At 34.1% G+C, this 23,163-nt stretch overlaps 3 protein-coding genes and 1 non-coding gene across 7 annotated transcripts in view; 2 read left to right on the top strand and 2 right to left on the bottom strand.

Annotated features, from left to right (window-relative positions):
- The window catches only part of LOC126756471 (keratin, type II cytoskeletal 6A), a 276,027-nt gene extending 270,116 nt beyond the window's left edge, over positions 1–5,911 (bottom strand). Inside the window, exons 1-2 of the transcript XR_007666586.1 lie at positions 5,819–5,911; positions 167–313 (exon numbers count right to left, since the gene is read on the bottom strand). The gene's annotated coding sequence lies outside the window, so the exon portion shown is untranslated. The remainder of the gene's footprint in view (positions 1–166; positions 314–5,818) is intronic.
- Positions 5,912–10,487: 4,576 nt separating this feature from the next.
- On the top strand, positions 10,488–14,982 carry LOC126756472 (zinc finger protein 808-like). Its single transcript, XM_050469542.1, has 15 exons — positions 10,488–10,564; positions 10,679–10,749; positions 10,818–10,845; positions 11,106–11,414; positions 11,478–11,605; positions 11,669–11,838; positions 11,935–12,087; positions 12,148–12,291; positions 12,364–12,493; positions 12,550–12,717; positions 12,785–13,072; positions 13,133–13,358; positions 13,425–13,660; positions 13,730–13,914; positions 13,982–14,982. Exons 4-15 carry the CDS (start codon positions 11,309–11,311, stop codon positions 14,343–14,345), a joined length of 2,298 nt encoding a protein of 765 aa, XP_050325499.1. The 5' UTR covers positions 10,488–10,564; positions 10,679–10,749; positions 10,818–10,845; positions 11,106–11,308; the 3' UTR covers positions 14,346–14,982.
- On the bottom strand, positions 14,661–23,160 carry LOC126756483 (uncharacterized). Of its 4 annotated transcripts, none has more exons than XM_050469559.1 (3): positions 22,930–23,030; positions 19,703–20,144; positions 14,661–15,082 (listed from the first exon to the last, which is right to left on the bottom strand). In XM_050469559.1, exons 2-3 carry the CDS (start codon positions 20,022–20,024, stop codon positions 14,979–14,981), a joined length of 426 nt encoding a protein of 141 aa, XP_050325516.1. In that variant the 5' UTR covers positions 20,025–20,144; positions 22,930–23,030; the 3' UTR covers positions 14,661–14,978. The 4 variants fall into 4 exon arrangements, with proteins under 4 accessions (XP_050325516.1, XP_050325515.1, XP_050325519.1 ...); XM_050469558.1 differs by lacking the exon at positions 22,930–23,030 and adding an exon at positions 21,769–21,840; XM_050469562.1 differs by lacking the exon at positions 19,703–20,144 and having other exon boundaries at positions 22,930–23,160.
- Trnas-cga (transfer RNA serine (anticodon CGA)) lies at positions 21,407–21,488 on the top strand. The gene has a single exon. It is a non-coding gene; the product is annotated as a tRNA-Ser (tRNA).
- Positions 23,161–23,163: the final 3 nt, after the last annotated feature.

Below are 23,163 nucleotides of genomic sequence, written 5' to 3' on the forward strand. Positions count from 1 at the left end.
CTAGGTTGGCTAAGTCATGTCGTCCGAATCAGATAAATATAGACCAATAATTCCCTTTGCCTATAGTTCACACTAATCAGAGACTTTTTAACAATGTAATGGCATCTCAACAATAGTTTGTGGATTATCATCACTTCAAGTGCGACAATTTTTTTTATTAACATACCCGTTCAACCAAAAATGAGCTTCAACGCCGAACAATTTTTTTTTTTTTGTGAAAATCAGGATTGGCGACCCATATCGTTTCGGATCCATTCACTGAACGTGCGACATCACGCATTAAAGCAGCCTTGTATAATTATTTGTGCTCCGTCTGAAAGACAATAAGAATTCCTAAAATAAATTCGGTACTTGTAGACTAGAAAATAAAGAAATCTGGACAATTTTTGGTGTCGAATCAGTCCAGTAACTCCGCATAGTAGAGGCCGGTGACCATTTTGACCTCTTAAATGTAGTAAATTTATATCGTAGCTTGTGAATAATAGGAAACGATTAACTCTCTCCCAGTGGTAAGACAGCATGCGATTTCTTCAAACCAGATAGCGCTGGTTTGTATCGGTGGATTCGTGTTTCATCGACGATGACGAAAACACTTAAAAATTTCCTGCGATTTGCGCTTAAGCGTTTACATGGGTTTATTCGGGTAAAAAACAGCAAGCATTTCAAGCAATTTTGTTCTCATATTAAATATTTTATTAGAATTTTTTTATTGTTACAAATATACACCATAAACAAAGAAATTCTGAAATTTGTGGAAAAAATCTTTTAAACTCGGCCATTGCGACGCCATTTCCGGTGACCCTTCGGAAAAAAGATGCGCTCGCGTTGGCAGGATAACTCCATATAGGATAATCTAAGTGAAAAACTACGAGTTTTAGTTGAAACCTTAAATTAGAACTTAGACGAAGAAAAAAAAAAAAAAAAAAAAACTGAAAATTGGAATTTTGAAATGAAAATTTCGCGACATTTTTTTTTTCAAATAGTTGTAATCGGAAAAAAAAGCTTCGTCCAAGTCTTTAAGAATTGTATTTTAAAGACCTGTGTAAAATTTCATGAAGCTCGGTTGAGTAGTTCTCGAGAAATCTTGTCAACCGACTTCAAAAACACAGTTTCGAGAAAAACACGTTTAAAGACGACGCACTTAGCCTAGCTAGCCTCGAGCGCACGAGTTCTCAAGGCTGTATCTCCGAAACTATTACTCGGATCAACTTGAAAATTTAAGACAATATGCTAGTAGTGTTGTAAAATTTAATAAGACAATAAAAACCTGTAAACCCATGCAACCCCTTAAACTGAGTCATACTCGTACCTGGCTCACTTCACGCCGACAGCTTTCTCATACCCAAAATTTTGTGCAGGATAATATGCTTACTGTCTCTTATATCTCGCGCTCTTACAATAGGCTGTGTTTCCATGGCGATTATCATGTCATTTGTACTCTTATGTTATTCTTTGATCTAGGCTTTTTTGGAGCACTAGGGAGTGGCTGACAAAAAACAAATTTTTGACTTTCGATCGTTCTTCGAATACACTGAAATTTCAATAACAAGAAACGACCTATAATTTCTTTCTCAATTTTTCTGAAATCCGCTCGCACCACCACTGTCACCAGCGGTCTTCTGAAATGCTGACTTGTCAAAGAATAAGTATGCACCACATGATATCAAATTTCTCTTGCACTAGTGGCGCTATCGGATGGCGACGCCAATCGTTATCAGATCGCCCTTGTGCTATAGTATATACATATATATCTTTATTTCTTTATTATTGCTGTCCATCACATAAAAGATATAAAAATCGGAGTAAAAACTAAATCGTAAAATATACAAATTTGGATACTAATCTGGTTACTTAACACCGCTATCTAATACCACACCATGGATTATTAGGTAAAATTTTCGCTACAGGCCAGTTGCAAGTGCCCAAGCAGGCAATGGCCGAACGCAGCTTGGCAGGTGAATTACAAGCGCTACACATGCAGTGGCGCCACAATCACCACGCCAAACATAAACAGAAATACTAATGCCATATCAATAGCAATCACCAAATCGGCAGCAAACTACCGTAGTTTAATCAAAGCGTTCGTGCTGAAAAAAGCCAAACCACGAACCACCAAACATCGAAAAAGCCATACAATACATTTTCAGAACGCGCGGATTTTCGCTACCTAACGGTAAAAACAGTTACAGACAAAAAAATAAAATAAAAGCGAACAGTTGCTGCCCACTCTTTAACCACCTTTAAGGTGCACCAACAAAACACAGCGCTTAAGTACAAACAGATGTGTGTGTGTGTGGCTGTTTGTGTTTGCTGGCCAGCGTCGATATGCTCGAAAAGCGGATCAAATTGCGATTGCGCAATTGACTTGGCCAAAAGATCGTAAACGGTAGTTGTCAAAAAATTTATGCCAACATTTGCTGAAATAATTTGTCAGTCAGAAAATTATGCTTAGTACACACACACGCCTATAATGTGTACTCCAACAAACACTCTTACATCCATACACACACATATACATTTATGTGAATATATGACATTTCGGTGCATGATATCTGATTGTTTTACATTTTTTATTGCCCTCCGTGTTTCTGCCAAAAGTGTGCGCTCCACACTGCTGATTAAGGACATTCTCACAAGTGCAGTTTTTGCGCAATGCTAACTGTACCGTTACTTAATGGTGTGCTCTAGAATATACTAGAATAATTAAAATACACTTTTGGCATGAATACACGCATTTATGAGTACTTATGGCGGCTATTAAGCGTTCCTAGCAATTTAATGACTTAAAGACAGGCACACACACACACATATACACACGCACATTTATGTCTAATTAGATGCAGGGGTGTGGCCCACATAGTTCGATTTTATTACTAGTTTTATTGACATAATTGGCCAAGGCCGTATATAAATGAGTTCACCTGCATTGAATGAGAATTCTTGTGCGCCCAAGAAGTAGCCATTTTTGTTGGCAGCTGCTGTGGCTGAGAAAAATCATAATTGCCACTAACTTAATTACAATGTTGCACCTTAGTAGTATGTAATGTAAATGGTTAATTGCGTCGACGAAAATTACATTAAAATCATCCTTCAATTTAAAATATGGTATATAAACTCGTCCTAAGAGGCCAAATTTATTATATTGAGGTAAGAAACGTCGGATGATGTGGATCGCAGATCTTTATATTAAGAATATAAGGTTTAAACCAATTCCATTCATGTTCACTGGTAAACCAAATAATTTTCATGGAAACTTGTCACCCCTTTTAACCAAACTGTACGGTTCCTAGACAAGCAGAAAGACGAGAATCATTACATATGATATATTGATAATATTCGACCGAATTTAAGCTGATGGCTTAACCGCTAGTGCTATATATATACAAATTGTAATTGTAATTAAATTAACTTTTCAATTTAAAAAAAAAAAAAAAAAAAAAAAAAATATTCGACCGAATACACCACGTCCAGCACGCAGTGAAGAAAATATAGCAGCTGTTACTGAGAGTGTGCACGAAGAAAATAAACTGATGTATGGAACGACTTGCCGCTTTTAACGTCGATATCGATATCACTTTACTCCATATATGATATATTGGCGGTGGTAAGTGCACCTTAGGGAACCATAGTATGTGGAAAAAAATAGACCTCATATACCTAATTTACAATTTTCAAACTTCCTATTAGCTTTATACCATTTATACGAATTAATCACACTCCCGTATAAAGGGTGATCCATTTCGAAATTCCCTACTTTTTTTAAGAAAAAACAGAGAAACTTCCAATTTAATGGGAAATGTTAAACAGCGTATTCTCATGTAATCACTTCGAAAAATCGTTTTTTTTTATATTTTGACAGTAAAACCTATTGAAAACATGCTGTGAAAAATTCAGACCGAAATTCATAGTATTTGATAACTTTCGAGCATAATCGACTGAACGTGTCGTAAACGCGACTGTTTACTCAAAGCGCCAATCGAACAAGTCTGCAGCTGCTTCGTTTCTAAACGCATTTTTCTCGAATCATCATTTTATTGGTGGCTCGACCGGCCCAAAAAAATCGTATTCAACCGATTTTTAAAATTTATGGATGCGATGTTGGGAATTCTCCGTCATTTATAGTTATCGTCCCTACCAGAGTTGTTTATTTTCGAAAATATTTTCATTTTTTTTAAACGATTTTTAACAAAAAAAACAACATTTTCGTGACTTTTTTTTGAAGTTCGACATTTTTTTTTAATGAAATTGATTATATTTGGTAGGGACGAAAACCGCTTTTGCTTGTTTACATACCCATTGAGCCTGAAATGTGACTCGTCGCTGAACAAAGTATGACTCGAAAATATGGGATCTTCTTAGAACATTTCAAGAGTCCATACAGCGAAGCTTGTGAAGGTCGAGTGGCTTTAGTTCTTGAACAATCTGTAGTTTGTACGCTTTCATTTTAAGGTCTCGACTTAAAATGCTTTTAAACGTTCCACACGTCTGTTCGAGTTTCTGCGAACGACATCGAATCGACTCTCCACAGCCTTCGTGTACACTCTCAGCTACAGCTGCTATATTTTCTTCACTGCGTGTTGGATGTAGTCCATTCGTTCGAATATTATCCAATAATGAATGTTGGTTGTCAAGATGGGTGATGGTGTAGCGAATAGTATGCTCAGTAGGCCGATTATGTTGACCAGAAGTTGAACGAAGCGAGCGAAACATATTCTTTACAGAAGGTGAATAAAGTTGAACGATTTGTAAACGTTTTTCTTTAGCAAATCTTTCTATGATTAAATGCCAAACAATACTGAACAAAAATAACATGACAGCTTGACACGAATCGCGCGTGATCTGCCAAAAAATGCCTTGGAAAAAGGAACCTCTACTTGGATCACCCGTTAGTTAGACATTACAAAATCCCCAACAAACACGGTAATTTTTCAAACCCCTCCATTTCCTAAATGTTGAACTCCGTCCCTATCCGATTTATAGTATTCTCATTTGACTTAGATTGGTCCTCCTTCACTATCCAACATATTTATTGTTTTCTAAACAAATTATCTAATAAAATATATTTTTGTTATTGCAAAAAAGTTATGAACAAGATTTTGCGCTGTTTTAGCAATTCTCACAAAAAATTCACGTATACTATATAATATACATATGTACATACATGTATATGTATGTAATATGTGCGCCGTCATAGAAACACACGTAAATGGCGAGTAATGACCATAATTGTTGCAACTCTTTTATGTCATTATTGTCAATTTGCAATGCTATTTATCGCATTACTTGCAACACCAAGTTGGCAGCGTATTTTCACATACATACATACATACGTACATGAGTTGCCACAAACAACGAGCCCGCAATGGATTTAGCAGTTCCTACTCCCCAACTGGACATGTTCGTAAAAACTAACTAAATACTTGTATGTGTGTATGTTCATTTGTGTGTAAAAAGCGAATATGAGTGAATAGAAAGTAATGACAAGAACAACAACCACAGCTTAGGCAGCATGAAAAAGCAAACGACAAAGCTCGTTGTTATGTAATCGTAACTGTAAGTGGTCACTTTCTTGTATTGAACATGTTGTTGCAAAATAATATAAGTCCAAGCGAATAAATATGGCTGGAACAAAAGAAAAAACAAATGATCAATGGAAATCAAAAAACAAAAACAAAAATATGACTATAAAAAAAATCTGGAAACAAAAAAATCTGGGAGCAAAAATCATTTCAAAAATGAACTCAAGCAAAAAGCAGGCAAGCAATTGCTGCAGCAAAATCTCGGGCATAAAAAAATTATTCAAAAAACTGAAACTTACTTTTTTATTGTTCGATATCGCGCTGTAGTTGTTGTTACTATTTTGTTGTTGTTGTTACTATTTTGTTGTTGTTACTATTTTGTTGTTTTTGCTACTTTTGTTGTTTTTGCTTTTGTTGTTTTTTGTTACTTGTGTTGTATTTGTTACTTTTGTTGTTGTTGTTGTTACTTTTGTTGTGTTTGTTACTTTTGTTGTTGTTATTTGTGATGTTGTTGTTGTTACTTTTGTTAATTGTGTTGTTTTTGTTGTTGTTGTAGTTGTTGTTGTTGTTGTTGTTACTACATTGTTATTGTTGTTGCCACGTTGCCGCGTTGACCGACTGACCAAATGTCCGCATGCACCAATTCACCAATTGACCAGCTAGAAATAATTCAATCGCATCGCCAACATTTCGCTTGTGGCATGCAACAAGCGCGCGAATGTATCCATATACTTACATATATATGTATTTATTTATGAATGTGTGTTCACCTCACATATTGCGGGTGTTGCACGTGTTTCTTTAGCCATAGCTTCGTGTACGCAAACCTTTCGTTCGTTGACTTTTGCCCGCCGCAGTGTGTTTGTGTGTGTGTCTGTCATTTTTTTCTTCGGTCACACCGTTGCATTCGGCCTCTTGGCAACATGCTTGCAATTTTTTTTTCGTCTTCGTGTATTTTGTCGCTGTTGTATTTGAGAATTTATTGTCGCCAAGATTATCCGCACTGTTGGCGCTCTCAAATGGGCGCTGTTAGTGCACTTTAAATTTATAATCTGCCCCTCCAATCAGCGGTCATATTTCATAATTCGAACAAGTCGCTGGTAAGTGACCACAACTAACATTCATACATACATATGTACATACATACGCATGTGCATATGTATACCTAAATTTATGCATAGTACTAAATTGATTTCATAGGTCAATAAGATTGCTTAATGTCGCAACATGTTGCACAGTCAATAATAGTTCCCATAACGGTTTTTTGTGATATCTGAAACGATTCAAGATTGATATAGGCCTTTATATGTACATAATTCAAGTTGATCAGGAGTGATATTGATTTCCGGATGTTTGTCTTTCTGATAAACTGTCCAAAACTGATACCGCAACAGAGACGGGGCACTGTTCCACCCACAAAATAATATTGTTTAAGGATACATTAAGTGCTATGATATAAGAAGATGGTTCGTTAAGCTCTTACTATCGAAAAAACGGAGACGCTTAGTAGAACCTTTGGACGATTTGTCTCCCCCATGTATAATAGGACACACCTTGTGAATCCTTTCTGGTAGCCATACTAATCTAGCCGACGGACAGTATTCACATTTCGTGGCCTGAGGTGACTACTACCTGCGCAATATAGCCTTCAATCAACGACCAGCCAATACGAGATTTTAGAATTTTGCTATCCATATGAGAATTAATTCAAATCTTTGGGTCCGATTCGGTTGAATTTGACTGTATCCATACGGCAGTGAAATTTTTTTGCGATAACACATCCAAGGATTGGAGCTTAAGTGTGCTCTGCCCAATCCACAATAAGGGGGACCTCACAATTTTTCCAAAAGCTCATTAGCTGCAAGTGACCATATGAGTGATGACAATACAGCCTCTTGAGGAGTTCCCGTTTGCGCTAATCTGTGCAATCTGGCTTGGTTTTATTCTGCATTAATCTTCCTGCAGCTCAATAGAGCTTTTAACCTTATTTTATCATGGCGCATAAACTAAAGCCGCATCGTAGCCAATCATCTCCAGTTTGAGATGGAGTTCGGCAGATGCCAGCTTGCTTTTATTCAGAATCATTTGAAGAACCTTCATTCTCTTATTCGGGTTTCTTCACGTTGAAGCTCTAGCTCTCCTTTATCTACTTCATGGAGCTTTAATGTGGCTTCTATGATCTCACTTAGAACATTTTCCAAATTTAATTTTAATTATTTTTAATTTTTTTAATTTTTAAGGCTATGCATAGACTATATAAATTGAACAATATTATGGTAAGTGAAAATTTTTTTCACAAATAATTCGATTTATACCCAGCATTCTGGGGACGCCGTATTATTAGATTCTCTAAAAAGTTCGTATAACTAGTTATAACAAAAACATTTTGCTTGCAAGTTTCGATACTTTATTCAATCGAATGATACATCGAATATAGCGATCTTCTCAATTTTTGTAAAATTGTTTATCACTAACTTCAAAATGGATCTCAGTCCTTGCGATTACCTCTTCATTGTACAGACCATTTAGTGATTTTGTTGAAAAAACAGATATCCGTATTCGGTATCTATCTCCACTATTTTCTATTTTTAAAACCAAAAACCAATCTGGAAGTAGCATTTTATGTTAATATCCCAGCCATTCAAGCAGCCGTAACTTGAGCAATGTTAAGAAAAATCTTAAATTTTAAAATGTTGCGCATACGCCCCACCATATTTTATGTACATTTCATAGTTTCTATGTTAGAATGTTCAGTTTTATAATATTTGCATTTAATGTTGTAATTTCTATTTGAAAAGATAACGAAAATTAAAAAACAAAAAAAATATTTTTAATTATAATTTTATACTTACATACATATGTATTTACTGTATAAATATTGAAATTTTTTTATTACCAACTTGTTTATGAATTCAAAGTTTTATGTTATTTCAAAAAAAAAGCATTCAACATCTGTTATTTTATAGAACATGTAAATATTTATTACTGTTTTTAAATTTCATTGCTGTTATTAAATTTTAATGCAATATGTGTTCATATTCAATATTTTAATTATATAATTTCTATGAGAAATAGTTTTAAATGTTTTTCAAATACATATAATTGCTTGACAAGAAAAAACTGAAAACCACTGAAAAAGTAATATGTTAAAAATATTTTCTTTTATTATTAATAATAAAATAAATAATTTCATGTCACACTGTAAAAATAAAATAATAATTAATATAAAAAATCATATTTCTTTAAATAAAGATTTATTTTAATATTGGTTAATTGATTTCTAATTTTTGTTGGTAAGTAGCAATTTAATGTTCAAACAAACCAACATTATTCCTGAAACTACCAGCGCCTTCAGTGTTTGTTGTTTTAAAATATTCTTTTGTTGCTGCAAACATTGTGAAAAAATACCACGAAATCAGCAAACTCACATTTTACCAGGCGAACAGCAATAAAGAGAAGGTTTAATGTTCAAACAAACCATTTAAATGTTGATTCTTCCTTAAAAACTACCCAAAGTGACCTTATGGTTAAATCGCATGATCTGACAACTTGCATCCCGAAAAATGCACTGTTTGGTGTGGTTTGTACGCTGGTGGAATCATCACCGTATTTTTTCAAAGATTGTTGGACGCAACGTTACGGTGAATCGCTGGCAAACTTTTTTGCCAAAAATGGAAGAACTAACTTGGTTGACATGTTTTCAACAAGATGGCGCACATGCCACAACTAACCATTTTAGGGAAAACCATCTCAAGAAATGGACCCGTAAGTTGGCCACCAAGATCATGATTTAAAGACTATTTTTTGTGGGGCTACGTCAAGTCTAAAGTCTACAGAAATAAGCCAGCAACTATTCCAGCTTTGGAAGACAACATTTCCGGCTATTCCGGCCGAAATGCTCGAAAAAGTTGCCCAAAATTGGACTTTCCGAATGGACCACCTGACGCAGCCGCGGTCAACATTTAAATGAAATTATCTTCAAAAAGTAAATGTCATGAACCAATCTAACGTTTCAAATAAAGAACCGATGAGATTTTGCAAATTTTATGCGTTTTTTTTTTAAAAAAGTTATCAAGCTCTTAAAAAATCACCCGATACATATTTACTTTTGCTAAATGTAAAACTGCCGTGCACCCTGTGGCATGTTAGCAAAATACTTTCGGTCAACAAATTCGCAGTTTAGCAAGCGAACAGGAGCGCAAACGAGCTCGCCCAGCATAAAAACAAGGTGCATATATTTGTTAAATTCAAATCTACGCTGCACTCTGTGCCGAGATGCCTTTCCCTTCTTTCATGTCGGTTTTTTTCTTTTTCCTTCCTCGCAGAATCGATCGAACTAAACTGTCATTCTACCAGGCGAACAGCAATGCAACGAATGCCCTGCCAACCATGATTTTTCTTGTAATGTCATGTAAATACATGTAATATTCGGTTTGCGTCTTTGCTAAAATTCTTCTGCGCCCTCTGTTAACTTAAATATACATACATACATATGTATATGTTTGGATTCTGTCGACAAATATATTATATTTATGTATGGAGTTCACTAATATAACTATTTATTTCCACTGGCTGCCTGCTTGACACCGATGGCTTTAACCCTTTAGTTTTTTTGTTTTGTTTTATACTAAGGTGTACCATATAATCCCCACGAGCCTTAAATTTAACGAAATCAAATGTTAGAAGCAAATAAAAAAAATTCTGCGCTGCTCCAGAAAAAGTCGAAACGTGACTGCCGTCAACTGTCAACTCATATTTGGCATTATGTTTACGGCGGTGCACAAACAACATTTCACTATTTTGGGAATACTTGCAGCGGCAACCTCTGAATACAATCAATTCACGTATGTACTATATGTCTGTAGTTTATCTGCAAGAGCTATAATTTAGTAACAATTGTGAGCATTTAACGGTATGTTCATACATTTTGTGCAATTATTCTGTTAGCCATAGAAAAATTGTGTTAGATATACGGTGAATGAGCAAGCAGCCATAGATTGATGTAAATCAAAATTATTTTGGTTGTACTCTAAATAGATATGTAGGTATGTACATATCTACCATTGTAACTGTAGAGCACGTAAATTTTAAGTCGATAGAATGCGTGCAAAATTTATGATTGAATTAACCGTGTAATTATAGCAAATTGTTGATTTTAGGAGATGTCAAAATTGCTGTTGTAATAACGTCAAATCGTTTTGTCAGCGGGAAGTTGTTGTAATATGGAAAGGTAAACACTTCGCTTTTTAATTAGAAAATATTTAAAGATATAATATTAATTTTTTAATTTTTCATTAGCTTTTGACTACGTTTACATAAAATAAAGGTAATATGTTATATTTTATTTAATTGTAAAAAATAAAATAATAATAATATCTTTTATAATTATATAATATTATTATATATATGTATATTATCTAATTAGGTTATTTTTTTAATCGCAAAATTAGGCTATACGAATAATCGGTTTTCGGATTATTTGAATAATATCAAGATTCCTAATTTATATATTTATATACTGTTTTATTATATATTGTTTTTAATAAATTAAATATAAGCCTATCCAATTTATTTATTTTTTTTTAGTTTTGCCCGCTATGTATGTATGTAATACAACCAACTTTAGCTACACTGGTCACCCTGTCAAGAATCAAGTAATGACACCACACACAGATGTCGCTCAAAGTTTTCAGCGTCAGCTGTTTGCGCCACACAATATTTTTTTGCACGCAAGTGTTGTGTATAAAACTATTTTCTAAATAAAAGTGGTCTTCGCAGTAAATAAAACGATGAGTGAATTAAATAGTGAGGATGATGTATTTTTCGACGAACTAATAGAAGATGAGAATGCCGATGACGAATCTTTACCAAACTTTGCGTTTCCAAATCTCAAAGGTATAGCGAAATAAAGCGGTTACACGTGTTTATTTACATCTTACAAGCTATACCCATTAACAGGTGATCCTGATTTGCTTTGTGAATTCAACACTAATGATGAGAACACAATTGGTACTAGTGAATATTTGGACCAAGCCATCATAAGCAATTTAAGCACATTGGAATTCAAATGGAATAGTGAATGCTTGGTAAAATATTAAATGGAAGCTGATGTATGAACAAAATTTACATTTTTCCGTATATGTATGTAGATTTGTACGGAGCAATTTGAGGAGTACCAGGAATTGCTGGAGCATTGCAAACAGTTCCATAAAAATGAGTTCGATGAGTACACATGCACCGTCGGAGATTGTGATGAGTTAATTGCGGATGAGGATGCGCTTGCCAGGCACTTGGTATTGAGACACAGTGATTTGCAAAGGTAAGCCAAAAATATACAATTTTTTCTGGTATTAATATGTTATATTCACTATTTGGTTGCATTCTAATGGATTGTGTGTTTATATATTTTTTGTAGTATCAAAATATATGGCAGCTGTCCATTTTGTGATCTACGTTTTTCCAACTTTAATGAACTTAATAAACATTCATGCTATCGTAAAATTAATAGAAGGGCTTGCATACAGCCTTATTGCCAATATTGTAAGGAGGAGTTTGTCTCGCATAAAAGGTAAATATTTCTTAGTTTTATAAATAACTTTCATTTGAAATGTGTATTGGTGTATTTAAGATTCCTATTTCACCTGCAATTTCATTTGGCTAAACGGCGAGCCAAGGTTTGCATGATATGCAACACCGAATTTTCCGATGTGGAAAACTTTTTCCTACATGTAAATTATCAGCACGAATCACTGGATAAGTTGGCATGCAAAATGTAAGCATTAAATACTTGAACTTCTAAATACTATATTTTATAAGAACATTAAATAAATGATTTCTACAACAGCTGTGATCGCGTTTTTGCTGATTTGGAGACATACAGCGCACATGAAAACATGCACAAATCAAATCCGAAATACAAATGTGATGAATGCAGCAAAGTTTATTATAATAAGAAGTTATTACTAAAACACAAGGTGAGTAAGAAATTCGTAAATAAACAATGCTTAATACATTCATTCCATATTTCTAGGTTAATTTGCATTCCGCAATTGAGTATAAATGCGACTTGTGTCCGAAAATATTTCCAACTTTCCCTATTTTACAAAATCACTTGAAGTGGCATAATACAGAAGCTGAAGTCCACGTATATACTTGCACTAATTGTGGCTTGCTTGCAGGTGATTGTGGCAAACTACAGGCATGCATTAATTTATACATAAAATTATTAAATTTATAATTTCATAAAAAATTTCCTAACTTTTTAGAAACATACCGCAGATTGCTCCTCAGACTGCTTCGAATGCGAAATTGAAGATGAAATATTGACAGCGGCTTACAGCTGTCATTACTGCGCGCAAGATTTCAAGGATAAATTTTCGCTCAGCAAGCATCGTGCTACGGGCATACATAAAAGTGAGAAATTCATCTGTCCCATTTGCAATGAAGAGCTTGACAGTGTAAAAGCAAAGCGCTTGCATATGTATACGCATAAAAATTACAAAAATTTCCTAGAAAATCTACCACTTAAGCGCCTTCTAATGTGTGATGTGGGCGTAAGTTAATGAAATTCACAAAATGTCTGCATTTCAATCAAGATTTTTGTATATTTATAGGAATGCGAAGAGTGCTATAGTGACTGGGCTGCCTTGCAGCGGCACAAAACGCGCATACACAAATCAAATACATGCACAAAATGCAACCAAAAGTTAGCTGATGCAGCGGAACTGCAAAAACATATGAAGCAATGCCAAGCGACTGCATTAACATGTCAGTTTTGTGATAAAATATGCCCAACAAAAATGTCCCTAGCTGTACATGTAGCTAGAAGACATAATAATAGTACGTCGAATTTTTGGAAACTGCTTTCTTTATATTTTTTTGCATAAAAAAATTTTATAATTGCAGAAAATGTTGTCTGTCCACACTGTTCCGTCGGCTATAAAGATGAGCAAACCCTACAACAACACATAGAATATTCACACGTGCCTGCGCCTTGTACGAATTGCGAAAAAGTGATCAATTGCAAACGGAATTTGGAGATTCATATGCGTGTGGTGCATGACACAGAAACCAGATATTTCTGTACGCACTGCAATAAAGGATTTTATCATCGTTCGCAGAGAGATCTGCATGAAGAGAGTGTAAATATGTTGTTTTGTAGCCATGTTTATGTCTAAATACAAATTTGATTTGTTTATGGTATTTTGCAGGTGCATCCAGACTCGATCTACAAATGCGGTCAATGTAATTTCAAAACGAAATATGCCAAGTCTTTGGAAATACACATAGCGAAGCATTTGAAAAAGCTGGAGTTTAAGTGTCCGCACTGTGATAAATCATTTGGTCGCAAAAACACGCTCACTTTACACATCAAGCGACATAAAAATGACAAGCCGTAAGTAGTTTTTACTACAATTATTTCCTAAAGCTTAAACTGAAATATATTATTTTTCTACGTGTAGTTTTAGATGCTTCGATACCATTGTTGATGGCTGTGACGCAGCTTTCATCACACGTCCGCTGTTAAATAATCACATTAAAAGCAAACATTCCGTGCATCAGGTTAAGCCGAAGAGCGCGAGCGAACAAAAGCGGCGACTTGGAACGCAAAGAAAGTCGTGTATAAAGGAAATTGTTACGCAGGAGGCACCCTTTGAAAATACGGCAATGCTCGAAATCAACTCAAGTGGTACAATGTTGACTGCAGATAGCAGCTTTGCCGATGTTGCGGGTTTGTCACACGCAGTTGATGAGAATTACATGTTGCTCGTGGTGAATGATGAGCAACTGTTGGCACTGGACGGCACAGATATTTCAGCAAGTTAAAGATTTTCCATGTTTGGCTGAGGATATGAATAACAAACTTCCCCACAGTACATTTATATTCTAAAATTGTTTTGTTTTTGTTGCAATTTTAAATTGTTTTAATAAACAACTAGTTTGCATTTATATGATTACAAGCAACGTCTATGCTGGTTTTTATTACTTGCAAGCGCACTGCAGCTGAATTTATAAATATCTCCGGTCCATATACCTCGCGCCACGGCGCATTTATGTATTTCTTAATTGTTCGTAAGTTATACAATATGCACTTTTTTTTATTTGTTTTATATCTGATTTAAAACCACTACAACAACAAACTACACTTGTATATAAATATTTATATTATGTATATGTATATTGTACGTACATATGCCTTTGTGCCGTTGTATAATGAATTTGTATAGATATTGCATTTATAATTTGTTAAAACACACACAAACACTACAACTAACTGTACTCAGCCTACAAATAATTAATGTAGCGCAATCACGTAAATTTGACTGCACTTTTACATGGTATTAAGTGTGAATGTAATTAACAGAGCGTTTGCAAGAAAAATTGGCGTATTCCCGTTTAGAATGTTATGTTCGTAGCTGCTATGTATGTAAATATACATAAGAAATAAAATTGTCAACGTTAATTTGTCTTTTTTGATTTTTTGGCTTGTTTGGTTTTCAATTTCTCCTTCTTCTTCAGTTCCTTCTCCATCAGCGATTTGTACAGTTTGTAGCCGAAGAGCGCTGCAAAAAATATTAAAGAAAAAATAATAAAATTAATAATTGAAAGTTGCATTTAAAATATTAAATATATATAATCGATAAACAAAAGTCGATTAAGAAAAAAATCTTAGTGGCACAACCTAATTTATATGGAGCACAGCATTCCCATTATACGCACTTTATCACCAATGGCTTGGAAAACCAATTTAAATTTGGTATTTATGTTCCTCCACATAAAAATATTCCATATTTGTTAAAAACATAAATAATAAATGACATCACGAATTTTACATGGAACATTCGTCCATTTTAACACTCAATTGCCGATTTATCATCGTGTATCAGCTTTGCCAGATGCTAGACCAAGGTTCACATACAATTTCTGATGTCTGACCACTTCGACCAAAAGTTTTAAGTTGGCCTTTTGTTTGTGGCCTTGGTTTTATTCCAAAGACAAATTTTAAGAGAATATTGGAATTTAAGTGAAACTTACTTCAAGATCGATTAATGCACATACGGAGGTTTGTCCATAAGGGAAATAATGCATTCAAAAATAATGGAATCAACATTTTAATTATTATTTTTTTTTTACTTTGTAATCCCAAAAATTATAATTAAAAATAAATTTGAAATTTTCGAATATTGCATTGTAATAAATTTTAATCGCAAAAATCATATGAAAAACGTATTTTTTTTAATTTTCGATCCCAAATACCAGTTAAAAAAAAAAAAGAATTAGTCCAAATATAGCGGATCGAAAAGTTGAAAACATTTTTAACACCAAAAGTCGGATAAAAAGTAAAAATAAATTATATTAAAAAAATCAGAATGTTTTGTTGCTAGACCATAGTAAATCGATATCGGTGGTTCAGCCTTTTGGAGTGAAAAGTATGTGTGCATCAATGACTCAAAAACTAAAGGATTATTGCGCTCATATATGGTAAGCTTGTTACGCTGATCATTTATACGGGTGATCCAAGTAAAGGTGCTTTTTTCAATAGCCTTTTTTACGTCGAGATCTTAAATTGAAAGCGTAAAAAATACAGCTTGTACAAGAACTGAAGTCGCTCGAACTTCCCAAGCGACATCGCTTCGCTCTATGGGCTCTTGCAAAGTGCCAAAAAGGTCCGACGTTTTCGAACAAAATTTTATTCAGCAATGAGGCTCATTTCTGGCTCAATGGGTATGTAAACAAGCAAATTTGCCACATTTTGGGCTGAAAAGATTCAAGAGCTGCTAGTTCGTACAGAAAAAACAACGGTTTGATGTGGTTTATGGTCCTGTGGAATCATCGTTCTATATTTCTTTAAAAATTAAGCCGGTGAGAACGTAACCGTCAATGGCGACCGTTATCATGCCATGATAACCGACCATCTGATGCCTGAAATTGAAGCTCGGGATCTCGGCGACATTTGGTTTCAACAAGACGGCGCCACTTCTCACACATCGCATCAATCAATCGATTTATTGAGAGAACACTTCGGTAAGCAGATAATTTCACGTTTTGAGCCGGTCGATTGACCACTACGATCGTGTGATAGCACACCGTTAGACTTTTTTCTGTGAGGATATGTAAAGTCTATGCGGACAATCCCGCTTCGATTCAGGACAGGGAGTAAAACAACACGCGTGTCATTCGCTAGTTACCAGTCGAAATGCTCGAACGAGTCATCGAAAATGTTCTTCGGAATAACAAACATTACCCATTAAATTTGAAGCTTCTGTGTTTTTTCTTTAAGAAAGTAAGGAACATCGAAATGGATCCCCCCATGTATCTATATATTCTGTATGGTCTCCGATGTTTCTGTAACAAACTTAATATGTACATATGTATGTATGTACTGTCCTGTTCAGTTTATAAAAAAAATTCTGCGATTGGTGTAAAGTCCATTTTTAATTAAAATCAAATAAAGATTGTAATTTCTTTAAGTACTGAGACTGCATTATCTCTGCAATATAAAATATTTATATGTATGTACATATGTACATACAATGTATAATATTAGAGCTTAATTAAGCACACACGATTTATTTGGTTTTCATACCGAAACAAACACTAATAAACATACATTTAGTAAGAGATAATTATTTAGAAAAATCTTTTTTCGAAATGCCGCAATATTGTTGACTGAGAGATATTGGTTTAGAGAGAGTATTTTACTGGTTAAAAGCATCTAAACGAATTGGAAACTTCAAAACATGCTTAGATAGCAAATGTCAAGGTAAGAAGCGGAAAGTAACTTATAAAAGCCGTTAGACAACTTTCCTTTTTAACGTGCTGTTTTATGCGTGCGCGTTCAAAATAAACAAAAGATACAAAAAAATGTTAATTGTTTCGGCTAACTTTTGTTTTGAAGCTATGAACAGCTGTTGAAGAGTGGCAACTGATAAAAGGTTTCAAGAGTAATTTTGACAGATCAAAAAAAACAAAATTTTCCAATAAGAGTACATCTGAAGCGACACGGTTTCGCTATTACTCTTTTAATTTTCAACTTTCACTATAATTATTATTTAAGAAAAATCATCAATCGATTCAAATCGACTTCACAGTGTGCACAACACAATGACATGACAAATATTTTATCATTTGCATTAGATATCAATGAATTCCGATTAAAACACGTTGTAGCAGCGTGTGACCACTTGTTTGCGCCAAGCTTATGAAGCGCAAAACTACAAAATACACACATAAACAAAAAAAACTTAGGCAATAAATAATTAACCTTTGCACCACAAAAATTCAACTTTCAATGCTACACACGCAACTAGTTTAAAAAAATTATCAAAACTTCGCGCACAGCTATTAACACAAGCCTGTAATAATAAAAAATATTGAAATAAAAAAATAAATAAACAACTCGCAACACACCAATCACCAAAAGCACCGTGAATAACAACGCCGCCACAATGGAGTAATTGTAGACTTGTTGGAAATTCGTATATTGCATTAGCTTTTGCTCGGCATGCTCGATGGTGTTGCGCAGCGTATCCTTGGCGTTGTGCAGAAACTCAACACGCTCCTGACCGGATAGTGACTCGACCTTCTCCTGCAGCGCGTGAATTTTATTGAGCAACCGTTGTGCATAACTGTTATCACCGCCAATTCGGTGTATGATCGATTGCACTGTGCTTTGCAGCTGATCGATTATGTGAAGATGTTCGCCGCCGCCGGTTGCCATAATCGTCAGAACATATGTATGTATATATGCACACGCCGAGTCTGTCTGTGATGCTTATGTGTTTGTGTGTATGTAATGCAGGTTTGTGCACACCGGCGCGCAGCGTTAGAAGCACAAAAATTGTTTTGTACGAATGTGCTAAGTGACGGCGTTCAACTGGCAACAAATGTGAGTCCAACAAGTGGAGAGACCGCCGTTCGCTGGTCGCGCTTGAATACTGGGAGCACGCGAGCGACCGTGTTGTCTACAAGTATTTGGCTAGACGAACTACAAAATGCGGTGGGGAAGTAACAAAACAAAAAATATACCGAATGATAGCCGCTTGGAAGTTGGCGCTCAGCGTTTTTGTTCTTTATATGTACATACATATGTATGTATGTATGAGAATGTGTAAGTTTTTCTATTTTAGCTTTGCTCTATTTATTTTATTCGAATTCGGTACTCGCTCGAATCTTATCGGGAACACTGATGATTCGCTGAGGAAACTTCAACTTACACATGTGTACTTGCAGCCAGAACATATTACCGATAAACTATTATGTCAATACGGTTTATTTAACATACAAATAGAAATTTATGTGAGTAATAAATGTAACAAGCTTGCACTATTGAAATTGGTAATAGGTAAAGATAAGCGATATTAGATAACTCAAGCGTAATCGTTTGCGAAGTATTTAGGAAATTCTTTCTTTATACACATTTGTAGTCACAAGAAATTACCGCCAAAGCGATGTAACCAATCCAATGCACTACTAGTATAAACATCAGAATAAAACTTTGAACAAATAAATCTTAAGATAACGAATATGTAAATTCCAGTGCCTAAGAATGATATTTTACAGAAAATATCGCTCAATCTGTGCCAAGACTTCCCTCAAATATTGAACTTTTCAACTTCTGGGTTAAAAACCCCAAAAACTTAGATATTTGAAATTTTCACATACATTTTGAGGTTATATGAAAATGGTGTCAAAACAAAAATTTTAGATTTTTTGCAACTTAGACATATAACTTTTTTCCAAAGGACTCGTAGTTTTGCTGGAAATCGAAATAAACTCCTCTTAAGTATAAAAATGCAATCACCCTCTGCGTTTTCTTTTCCCGTCCCCAGATAAATTACTTGTTCTTTAGTTTTTGTTGTTTTGAAAAACAATAAAGCGGTTTTCGATTATTTAAATTTGGTTTGGTCCCTAATCCCGAAACATAAAAAGTAACCTACGTATTTTAACAAATGTTCCGTACCGTTTCCACGACAGTTGGGTCTACGTAACCAGATTGAAACCGAATTTTGATCCGACCAAGGATTTAAAATTAATCCAAATTATATGTTGAAATTAAGATAATATTAATACACATATTAAACGTTTTCGCGTTTTAAAATAAATTAATAAAGGTACATAGATCCAAACAAATGACAGTCCCAACAATTTAACACATTTAAAACCAATCCATTGTTGCTTACCAAACAGAAGCACAATAATCGCAATCATTGCAAAGAATATTGCATAATCCCAAGAGGAATGTACGGGTCCAGGTTGAGCATAGCGGCGCATAAAATCCTCTGCGGAGCCTTCTTGTGGATTATAAAGGTTCTCCTTAAGATTAGCCTTCTCCTCATCGCTTATACCGTCCATTTGTTCGATTAACTTCCAAACCTCATCCACACTGGGCATCTTAAAATCGCCCTTGGGATCACCGAGATTTCCATAGGGATCACCAGAACCAGCGGCAAGTGCTGCAACGTCTTCGGCGAATTGTTGTTGATTTGCTGGATCATTAGCCATTGTCAGCGTAGTAATTGGCTGTTTGTCAAATGTGTTTGTTCACTTGTTGTTTTGGTAATGTTCGTTCACTTTGGCACGCGAACTTCTTGTTCACAATTTAACTGGCGCTTTAACGAAATTCTAAGGCAATTTGCAATGTTTTTATTTTGAAAACGTTTATATAATATTTTTGTATTATGCAATAACTGGAGTATAATTTTATTGTTGTAATATAATATCAAAATGGAGCAGGATGTTTGCAGAGAGGGGTGAATGCAACTATAGTAACATAAAAAAATTGACAACAACAAAAATCTAATCTAAATCTAATGGGCTTTGACAGTAAATTTCGGATCGTTAATGCATAACATACAGTATATTTATTTGAAGTGGATTTTTTTATACGGTTTATTTTAAATCTTATATAAACAACTAAAGATGGAAGTTGGAAATAAAATGATATGATAGGTTTTTGTTTAAAAACAATTATTTTATAACAATCTAAGTAAAAATTATTTGCAAAAAGAAAGCTGTTCTAACAGATTCTCAAATATATTTTCAACATAACAGAAAAATAGGAACGGACCCGGTTTTTTATCCGGCCGGATGTTCATCGCGATGTTTACTACCGCTACAACAACAACTATAGACATAGCTGGGACAAAAGATACAGACTAGACTAGAAGTAGTCACAAAAAAATATTGAAATATTTTAGTATCCGATCCAATAAGACCTTTTGTTACGATCTATTGTACGTAACACGGACAGATGGATTTTCCTCCAACCAGAAGTATCAATCAGACATCATGTTTGCACCAATAAAATTCACTGAATTATTACCGTTGATTTTTTTAGAATAACAACATGATGAACATTCACAATAGTAATGGAACCCAACGATTTATTCAGCTTCACAAAGATCGCTCTTTGGATTAACAGTTCGCTAATGCATGCATGACTGACTAGTCGGAAAACCATTCAACATCATTGTACCCGAAATAGGAGGTAAAATTGGATAATACCAAATCTATGCGGCAAATTAGAAAGGTTAGCAAGGTCAATTAATATTTTTTTTTTCCAAATTTGATATAAAATATGTTTTATGAATGGTTCATTATGTACTGATTTTTTTAATTACAATAATATGAAAAATATTTTAAAATATATACATATATGTATGTATATCGGCATTTTGAAAACTACAGCAGTGCGCTAAACTTTAGAGTTTAACTTTTCTCCAATTTATTATGGCTTCACCAAAATATGCAATGAAAAGCACCACAAATTTTAAAGTTCAAAAACATCTGGCACCATTGCACTCTAGCTATTATTATACACTAGAGATAAAATTCAAACAGACCAGTCAAATTCAAGTGACAACTTAAGCAATGGATAGTAATAAGCAGTCGTGGCCGAGTGGTTAAGGCGTCTGACTCGAAATCAGATTCCCTCTGGGAGCGTAGGTTCGAATCCTACCGGCTGCGATAATTATTTTTTGTTTACTTTTTACAAAAACATTTTAAATTTTGAAATTTGTTGAACTTATTTATATTTAATATGGAATAATTATTATTTTAAATAATTGTGTATCCGCGTATTGAGGCTGAATTTATTTAAATTCGCCATATATACAAATGTATAATAACTGTTTTAAAATATTCCTGCGTTTCACTCCCTCTCTGCACATTATTTATCACTGCTCATCAATTACCACGTTTGTAAACAAACGCAAATTTATTTAATATGTTTTCAAAATATACTAACATTGTTTAAATATAATTCAAATTAATTAACCAATTAGAAGTTTTAAATTCGCAGCCACGTTGTAGTTCACTGAATTAGGTACTGACATTATTTAAAAGCATTGTGGTCAATAGGAGTATGCCGTGTAGGCATATCACTGTTTTGTAGATATTTAAATCATAAATAATAAATACATGAGATAGTATTCCAGCAGACCATAGAAAAAAATGCTAATCTACACAAAATAAATAAACTCTCATTTTTTGTGCAGATTTCTTGACAACGTCAGCATTTTTCGACCACCAACACCTTTACAATGGTCAGCAAAAAAAAGTAAAAGAAATAAATAATACATACTTATAAATGGAAGTATTTTTGTATACGAATTATATATGAACAAAAAATTCAGTAATTTAGAAATTAATACAATATTTATGTTAGTGTGTAAAATACATGTACATATATACATACATATGTACATATACCTACACATACAGCGGTATCGGAAGGAATACTATTGAAATATGATAAGATAGGAAAAATTTACTTTTTGAGACTGTTATACATACGTAGGGGAATGTGTTTAACTTAAGAGAACTTGCTGTCGGGGCTTCATTATCAGCTAGAATACTTTATAATACACTAGTAAAGTAACTTTAGCATGCATGCACTTATCAAATCATGTAGAATAGAAGTACACGAAATTGATTTTAAATTATTTGTTTCTATACGCGTACACAGAACACTAAAGAGTAGATCTAAAGGATATATGTGAGGATTGGGATAGTCTTAGTTAAATTGTATAATTCAAAAACGAGAATGCAACTTAAAGGTTTTATTTATGTTTGTAACAATTACAGCGTAGCATTGCAAAAAAAACTGATTTGTAAGTAATTATGTTAGATTCTTTCTTCTTCGATTATTTTTTTGTTAAAGGGTATATTTTCATCGGAAAATGTGAATGACCGCAAAAATGCAATTGGAAAAAAGAAAGCAACCGGTTTGTAGTGCAAATACAGTTCTCAGCGAACTTTTTTGTTTTGATAGCATAATAGGACGTGGAAAAAATAATTGAATAAAGTCTAAACAAATAAATAACTTAACATTAGACACATGACAGCTTGATAATCCTACATGCATTCTTTACTAGAATATATTGACAATATTTGAACTCCCACTTACCAGCTAGTCCAAATACAACAACAGCCGGTACATAAAATGCCAGATTGGGAATGCTTTGTTGGAATGGTGATGATGAATCAGTTAAATCAACCATTTTTTACACAATTAATTTTTAACAAAATAAACTATATAAATTAATTTAAGCAGTGAAGACAAAAAGTCCACTTGACTAAAGCTTCGTCTGGTTGAAATATTTGTAAATCAAATTGGAGTCTGTGATCTTCTGACAGCAAA

The sequence above is a fragment of the Bactrocera neohumeralis genome, chromosome 4, assembly GCF_024586455.1.
Source record: "Bactrocera neohumeralis isolate Rockhampton chromosome 4, APGP_CSIRO_Bneo_wtdbg2-racon-allhic-juicebox.fasta_v2, whole genome shotgun sequence".
In the NCBI taxonomy this organism is placed as follows: domain Eukaryota; kingdom Metazoa; phylum Arthropoda; class Insecta; order Diptera; family Tephritidae; genus Bactrocera; species Bactrocera neohumeralis.

What these genes read in the sequence shown, in the direction of transcription:
- LOC126756472 (XM_050469542.1), top strand. Translation starts at nt 11,309, where the DNA reads ATGAGTGAATTAAATAGTGAGGATGATGTATTTTTCGACGAACTAATA. An exon ending in AGACACAGTGATTTGCAAAG is followed by an intron (nt 11,839 to 11,934) that starts GTAAGCCAAAAA and finishes TATTTTTTGTAG; the next exon opens with TATCAAAATATATGGCAGCT. An exon ending in GATAAGTTGGCATGCAAAAT is followed by an intron (nt 12,292 to 12,363) that starts GTAAGCATTAAA and finishes TTTCTACAACAG; the next exon opens with CTGTGATCGCGTTTTTGCTG.
- LOC126756483 (XM_050469559.1), bottom strand. Translation starts at nt 20,024, where the DNA reads ATGGCTAATGATCCAGCAAATCAACAACAATTCGCCGAAGACGTTGCA. An exon ending in GATTATTGTGCTTCTGTTTG is followed by an intron (nt 15,083 to 19,702) that starts GTAAGCAACAAT and finishes TATTTTTTGCAG; the next exon opens with CGCTCTTCGGCTACAAACTG.